Source organism: Anneissia japonica, unplaced genomic scaffold (genome assembly GCF_011630105.1).
Source record: "Anneissia japonica isolate Jap-2015-1 unplaced genomic scaffold, ASM1163010v1 scaffold288070_len135173_cov105, whole genome shotgun sequence".
Classification (NCBI taxonomy): Eukaryota; Metazoa; Echinodermata; class Crinoidea; order Comatulida; family Comatulidae; genus Anneissia; species Anneissia japonica.
Window position 1 is genome coordinate 63,360 of NW_022702359.1, and position 8,894 is coordinate 72,253.

The 8,894-nt window shown below is 32.3% G+C and overlaps 1 protein-coding gene across 2 annotated transcripts in view; it reads left to right on the forward strand.

Moving 5' to 3' along the window:
- LOC117103852 overlaps positions 1-8,894 on the forward strand; it is a 60,545-nt gene that overhangs the window by 45,566 nt on the left and 6,085 nt on the right. The window contains exons 5-6 of one of the 2 annotated variants that reach the window (XM_033244466.1): positions 8,115-8,332; positions 8,664-8,702. In XM_033244466.1, coding sequence (XP_033100357.1) covers positions 8,125-8,332; positions 8,664-8,702 — 247 coding nt within the window. In that variant the 5' untranslated portion in view covers positions 8,115-8,124. Of the gene's footprint in view, positions 1-7,799; positions 8,333-8,663; positions 8,703-8,894 lie in introns of those variants that run through there. The other variant, XM_033244465.1, reaches the window with a different exon arrangement.

Sequence of the window (8,894 nt, forward strand, 5' to 3'; positions counted from 1 at the left end):
GTCGTATAATAGGAGTGTACAATAGCAAATTAAGTCCTATTGTAAAGCTAGATAAAAGCAAGACCACCCAACATTGTTCACCCTGTTGCCCACCCACTTTAACAATGGTATATTCCAATTGGGTGGTTTATGTCCTGGGTGGTTTATGTCCTGGGTGGTTTATGTCCTACATTCTTACAATTATACTGTATGTATAACTGTATGTATGTAGGCACCATAAAAAAACAATTCAGTATAGAGTATAATTAAACTATACTTCATTACATAAAAAATACACTACTACAATTACACCATTTAAGATAACAATACTGTATGATGATACAGGCCTGTTATACAGCCTAAAATCATCTTAGGTTTTTAATGAATTGTTTTAAAATGAGTATATTTCTATAATTAGTGAATACAATCTAATTAAAACAAAATACTTGGTTTTTCCATAGAGTCTGTTTCTTTGCTCTATGGTTTTTCTCAAAATTTCACAATGGAATGGAAAGTTTGGTTGTTGGAGAATATAAAATTAATAATGAAATCAGTTATATAATATAAATACTGTAAATGTAAATTAATGATAATTATTAAGAATTCAATTTGTAAACCATATACATGTATGATAAATACTTTTTTATAGAATTAGTCATTTATATTCTTATTTTTACCCATTGTGCAATAATTTTAGAAAATAAATTTAGAAAACTAAAATATACCTATTAAAACAATTAAACTTTAAGCACAGTGATTACTAAAATAAAATTATTATTATTATTAAAGGGAAGTATTTAATTGAAAGTGATTTTTAATGTAAGTCATTTTAAAAATTAAAATAAATTTAGAAAACTAAAAAAAATTAAACTTTAAGCACAGTGATTACTAAAATCTACAATGATTACTAACTAACATGCATGTTGTCAGAAGAAATGAATGAATTAAAGGCGTATAATAGGAGTGTACAATAGCAAATTAAGTAAAGCTAGATAAAAGCAAGACCAACATTGTTCACCCTGTTGCCCACCCACTTTAACAATGGTATATTCCAATTGGGTGGTTTAATATGTCCTGGGTGGTTTATGTCCGTATACCAACAAATCACAACTTTTTTCGCATTTAGCACAATTTTCTTCACTTTTTATTGTTATTAATATAAATATCAATTATTACTATCGTCATCATCATCATTGTTATTATTATTATTATTATACTATTAGTAGTAGTATTATTAAACAAACATTTGAAGAAACTTGCAAAAGGATAAAAACGAAATTGAACCACAGTATCGCATTTCTATCTTAAAAGAACTGGCCTGAGATTTATGGATTTAAGATTTTTTTAAATCACGCTTAGGCTTATGTGTTCTATTAGGCCTATGTATAATGTGTACTGATGCATATTTACATGTTTAGAAATATTCATTTTAAGTGATCCCAGGAAATAATTTGTATTGGCTCAAGAAAGCTTTAAAATTTTAACACTGTGTACAAAGGGGATGGGGAGCCGCGGCTCCCACGGCTCCCCCCCCCCCAGAGATAACCCGGATACGTCCCTGATCCCATAACATGTCAACATCATTAAAAGTATCTACAAGCCAGTCGGAAAAGCCCCTTTCTAGATTATTCTGGTAATTAATAAAATCTTGTGTTCCTTTAGTGTTCCATATATTATCATAGGAACAATGGCTAACATGGGTGTTTAAATTGGTATCTAATTCTAACAAAAGCGTATTGTGATCGCTTCCTGTGCCTAGCTTCCTACCCTCATCAACAATAAACTTTATTGTATTATTCAAAATAGTTTTAGAACAAAGCATGTAATCAATAGTGCTTTTTTGGTTACCCTTACACCATGTAACTACACCTTCACATAACAGAGAGCAATTTAAAATATACATATTAGAACCATCTTTAAATTGAAGAAGTCGAGTACCATTACTATTAATATGTGGGTCACCATTAGGAATTTCATGACCAATCCTACCATTAAAGCCCCCCATTATAAGAATGGACGGGTCACGATCATTTGTATGATTTTCTAGTTGAATCACCTCTGAAAGTAATTGGTTAGTTAATTCATCGCTGCCTTTTCATTATCAACTCCATTGACTGGATATGCCCAAAACCTTTCGTTTAAAATTTGGTTGAAAATATTATTGTTTAACATTGATCCGTTACTGGAATTATTAAAGACTTTCATTGTCTAAAATATTTTAACACTCTATTGATAAGCATATTGAAATACATTAAAATGTAAAGACGAAGTTTCAAAGAGACATTATACCCAGCATAGTGATGACGGTGATGATAATGACGATAATAATAACTATAGATGTAGTAAGGTTGATGATAATGATGATGAATGTTTTAGTGATGAAGTCCATGAGAAAAAACAAGGTCAGAATTATGATGGTAATGTTAATTATATATAAAGTCAAAGTCAAAGTCAAAGTAAAACTTTATTCATCCTTCAACGAAGGAAACTGAATGCTCGCATAAAACTTTTAAAAACAATGTACAATCACATAAAAAAATATTCATAAAATTAACGTTTAAAATGTGCATTAAAAAGTTTAATCCCAGCAGGAATAAATGAACAGGAATAACGATTGGTGTGGACAATCGGAGGCCTCAGCCTACCACTTCGCTGAAAGACGACATATTGATGGAGTGGATGATTTGCATCTCTAGAAACTCCATCAAACACCGTCTTCAGCTGTTTCATATAAACTGACTCCACCGACTGTTGATCCACACCAATCATCGTTCCTGCTCTCCTGATCAGACGATCAATCCTGTTCCTATCTCTCTGAGTGACGTTTCCACCCCAGCAAACGAGGCAGTAGACCCAAACACCACAAATCACAGAATTATAAAAAAGTTCTAAAATTTTGTTACACACATTGAATTTATACATCTGTCTCATACAATACATTCTAGTGTTTAGTTTCTTTATAAGAGAATCGACATGATCATCCCATGTAAGCGAATCATTGAATACAACTACAAGGTATTTATATTTATCTACGCGATCAATTTCTTTATTTTTTATGAAAATCTTACTAAAACCACTCGTCCTTTTCCTGAAGTCAATAATCATCTCCTTTGTTTTAGATGTGTTCAATTCTAGATAATTGTTGTCGCGATAATTTAAAAACCTTTTAATCTCCTGAACATAGTCGGTATCATCGTCATTATTTATAAGTCCAAGCATAGCTGTATCGTCAGCAAATTTAATAACAGGGCACATACAATGTGCTGATCTATAGTCAGCCGTGTAAAGGCTAAATAAAAAGGGGGCAAGTACAGTTCCCTGAGGAGCGCCCGTATTGGACCTAATTGTATTTGACTTTACGTCTTTATCTAACTTTACGAACTGAGAACAATTAATCAAAAAATCAAAAACTAAGGAGATTAAGGGAAAAGGAATATTCATGCGAACTAATTTGTCAAATAAAAGATGAGGTTGAATTGTATTAAATGCAGATGAAAAATCATAATACATAATTCGAGCACAATAAGTCAGTGGGTTAAGGCATCTGCATAGACAGCAGGTCTTTGGTTCCCATCCTGGTTAACTTTTTATCACGCATGCAGATTCATCTTCTATCTGTTGAGGCGAATAAATGAATTGAATTGATTTGAACGTTCCAAAATTTATTTATAATTTAACTGCAAGACAGTTAGAGTCCATCTCTATTTCATAATAATAATATCATGATTTATATACATTATACGTCAATATTTCCTCAAAAAATACAAAGCCGAGGAAGAATAAAGTTTAGCGCTACTGGCCTAAGATCATTCATCTCACTAACTGCACGTTTTGGCACAGGTACAATGCATGATTTTTTCCAAGAATCTGGAAACCTATTAACCGAAAAGCATAAATTATAAAGATAAGAAAAAATATTAGACAACTGATCTGCACATAATTTTAAAACTAAGGGCATTATTCTGTCTGGACCGGCAGCTTTTGACGAGTTTTGTCGTTTAAAAAGATTACGCACTTCGTCTTCATCTGTCCTAATGACAAAGTCAGACTGCGTCATATTATTAAGCAACTCAAGACGTTCATGTATTTCTGTTTTAAAATCAAACTTATCGAAGCGATTAAAGAACAGGTTGATATCATTTGCATACGCATGAGTTGAGTTTGGGAGTTTCCCTGATTGGTGATAATTTTCACAATAGCCACTCATAAGACGCATACCTTTCCAGACATGTTTCATTTTATTTTCAGTAAAACATTGTTCAATTTTCCTTTTATAAATTGGTTTTTGTTTACGAATTGCTTTTTTAAGTTCTTTTTGTAAAACTTTTAACTCGTCTTTATTACCAATACGATATGCCCGTTTTTTGCTATTTATTATCTATTTAACATCTTTAGTTATCCAAGGTTTATTGTTAGCATATATCTTAACAACTTTAGTTGGAATAGTAATAACAGTGCAGAAGTTTATGTAACTACTAATCGACTCAGTCATTTCATTAATATCATTAGAGTCCGTTTTAAAAATATTCCAATCTGTGCACTCTAAAGCACCCTTTAAACTTTCAACAGCTTCATTTGTCCAATGTTTAATAGTTATTTTCTTTGGTTGACTTCGTTGAACCAACGGACGATATCTTGGATTAAGTAATACCAAATTATGATCAGCAACACCTAGATTCGGTAACTTTGTTGACAGGTAAGCGTCTTTGACATTTGAATAACAAAGGTCTAGCGTATTCGATCCTCTTGTTGTACAGGAGGCATGCTGATAATAATAAACACTGCTTCGTTTTAACGAACAATGATTGAAATCACCATTAATCAATATAAAGGCGTTAGGCGATGATATCTCAATATTTTGTATCACTTCACAAATCTCATTAGCAGCAATTTTAGCAACGTTTTTATGTGGCACATAAACAATAACCATCACAATATGAGAAAATTCTCTTGGCAAATAGTAAGGTCTTACACTGACAGTCATGATCTCAGCATTCGGGGTACACCTGTATGATTTAATAGTTGAGTTATTTGGATGGCAGTAACTATCGTTCAAATACACGCAAACCCCTCCTCCTATACTTTTTCCGGAATGAACAGTCCTATCTCCTCTCAAAATCTTAAAACCTTCTATAGCAACCTGTTCATCATTGTGTTTGTCAGACAGCCATGTTTCGGTAAAACACATGGCACTTATATTTCTATATTCATAAAGATATAGTGGATTATTCTAGATTATTCTGGTAATTAATAAAATCTTGTGTTCCTTTAGTGTTCCATATATTATCATAGGAACAATGGCTAACATGGGTGTTTAAATTGGTATCTAATTCTAACAAAAGCGTATTGTGATCGCTTCCTGTGCCTAGCTTCCTACCCTCATCAACAATAAACTTTATTGTATTATTCAAAATAGTTTTTAGAACAAAGCATGTAATCAATAGTGCTTTTTTTGGTTACCCTTACACCATGTAACTACACCTTCACATAAGTGAGAACAATTTAAAATATACATATTAGAATCATCTTTAAATTGAAGAAGTCGAGTACCATTACTATTAATATGTGGGTCACCATTAGGAATTTCATGACCAATCCTACCATTAAAGTCCCCCATTATAAGAATGGACGGGTCACAATCATTTGTATGATTTTCTAGTTGAATCACCTCTGAAAGTAATTGGTTAGTTAATTCATCTGCCTTTTCATTATCAACTCCATTGACTGCATATTGAAACAACTGATAAGTACAAAGGTGCTGATTTTGAATTATTAATACATATTTTTATCCAAATTCTTTCAAAATCATCTAGCTTTGAATTAAAGACATTATCATCTACAATGGTAACATTTTTTGATACAAATATTCCAACACCACCACCTTTTTTATGTTTCCTACATTTACCCGACCAATTATATCCGTCAATGTGAACATTATTATTATTGTTTAGAAAAGTTTCTGCTACACCAAAAACTTGAATACCATTATTTGTAATTAATTCAGATATCTCACAAAGTCGTGCAGAAGTTAACCTATTTACATTATTGAAAGCTATTTTAATATTACTACATTTGTTTTTACCCGATACCCTTGACATCCTACTGTGTCGGTGTCTTCTTCGCGGTTCTTGTTCTTCGTTTATAGATACATTATAGTTAAAAGTATTAGGTGCTTTAGCAGTGTCATTTATTACAATGATTTATTAAGACCAAGAAATCTATTGGCGAGAGGCATACCTGATGCATTGTTGCTTGCGATTTCACAAAGCTATAGTTATGGGGGAATGCATCTTGTGAGACCTGATTGTTGTAACTGTTGATATGCGGTCTTCGCTAAGAGCGGTGAAAGTGTTCATACTGCCTTGGATTAATAGGGCTATCGTAGCGGTTACGCGGCTGGAATTTTGGCTTGGTCCTGGTTGACGGTTTTATGATAGCCTGGACAGCGTTCATGTTACGAAGAAGCAATTTTGTTCCTATTTTCGAGAGATGTAGTCCTCCAGTGTTCAGGTTTGAGTTGACAGCAGATCCATTTCTCAGTAGGAATGTATCATCATTGTCAATTAATTGCGAGTTAGTTTCCTTTGCAATTTCTTTAATGCCGTTGTTCATACGGGCAATTCGAGCTTGATGTTCTGGTTTAGTCAGTACGTGGGCATGCAGTTTACAGGAACACATTTGTAGTTGGTGACTTTGATTTAAGTTTATCAATCATCTGTTTATAATCATGAATTCCTTGTTCAAGGTCTGCATCTGACTCACAGTTATTTGTGCCCATGTGTATAATGATAGACTCAAAGTACGAGACTGTATTATCAAGTTTACTGTCAATGTCACTGACCTTATTAGCACCGCCGCAACAGGTAACTTTGGTGTCTTTGAGACCCCTCTCACTTATATCCCTTATAATTGAGTCTCCGATAATTAGACATTTCTTATCCGTACTAATGGGTTGACTATCCTGCTTTGATCTTTCTTGCTTTCCTTCAACTAATTTGCTCTGTAATTAAGAAATCAGTGCTTTCTGATCATTAGTTGTTGCAGAATTGAAGTGAGATCTTCAGCCATTTTGCAAATTGTGTCCTGTTGTTGGGTACTTTGTCGTGCAAGTTCCTGTACAAATCTTGGTAGAGTGTGGCATTTCGGGCAGAACCATACTTTAGGGTTTGATTGCGGCTTCTGATTTACACATATTCTGTGGTAATGTTCATTACAAATAGAATGTTCATTCTAATTTTTTCCCATTACCAACGTAGCCAAGTTTCCATCTATGCATTTGATTCTTGGTGTAGTAATTTATAATATTATTAATATTTATAATATTATTAATATTTATAATATTATAATATTAATATAATATTATTATTAATTATTAATTTTTTATTTTTAATTTTATCTGTAATTTATATTTATAGCCACCACTGCATTGTTATTCTCACGCTGCCTTGCATAGATGACTGGGAAACGGCCTTGGGCTTATCACAGCTTGGGTCGGGTCTTGCGTTTAGAGTGTGATAAGACAAGTAGTAATTGCTGATAATCAGCTGACAAAGAGATAAAACAAGGCCATGCTCGTAATTAAAAAACGAGCTCTATATAGCACTAACGAGCTCTCTTTTTAGAGAGCTCTATAGACCTCGTTTTAGCACTCTATTTTAACCATTGGGGCACCCTCTATATTTCCATAATTAAAGGAAACCTTTTGTGTTTTTTTTCAGCAAGTGTTGATGAAACACAATTTTTCTGTGTAGTTTATATTGAACATTAAATCTCTATGATGATACTGTATATATATATATATATATTTACATTTTAGGAATTAATGACAGTGTTTTCAAAAGCCAGCTGTTGCCAGTTTTTTCAGAATGGTATGACCAGATTGGATATATCAGTATGCTGAAGGTTTTGTACAGAGACCTCATAAAACATACTCTTAGATTAACCAAAGCTGCTGTGACAAAAGACTTGATGGATTTGTTGAGTGCTTCTGGAAATCTGCATTCAACAGATATCAAGGTCCTCTATGATACCATAAAGGCAACAGATACATTTGGTTTGGAAAAAGAAATTAAGATGCAAATACCGTCATGTCCAAATTTGAGAAGTGTAAGTATCTCAAAATTTACACGTTACAGACAAACAGTTATGAGGCTTGGAATGGCACTGGAAGATGACAATATCAGAAAAATTAAACAACTGTATAAGAAGAAACTTGTAAAGAATTATCAAGATACATGGAGTTTGATTATGGATCTAGAACATCAAATGATAATTTGTGAAGGAAGGATGGAGGATTTCATAGATATTTTGAAGGAACTTGAACTTTTACAAGCAGTAAATGCTTTAACAGAAGGTATTAATGTATACAGTATACTGTTGTTATCAATAAATAACAATTTAAAAAAAAAATTACCATTGAACTAATTTTAGAACCGTTTAGCATACTGTACTCCGTTACTATTTGGGCCTCTTTTTTTTGTTTATCTCATTCATTCTATTTTGTAAAAGTACAAAGATTATATAATATAAAGAACTAAATGTCCCACCTCGATTGAATGAACCTCCATACCAGCATTCTGGCATGTTAGTACTCTGTTGTTAACATTTGGTATGAAATTATTTCAGTATAATTTGATCATATTCAATTATTAATATTATTCAATCTTTACGGTATTTCATTTCAGACATTTCAAGTGCATCTTCAAACTCTGGATCTCTTGAAGGTAATAATGATCAATAATTTTCTATAATAAAAAGAATTTACTGGATATATATTTACAGTAAACTGTGTTACAGAAGTAAAATGAAATGCTAGATAATAATATATTATATTATATTTTAAATAGTAATATTAATTCAAAATTTGCATTAAAAAGTGTCTAGCACATCCAATATTTATTAAAATGGCTGCCTAA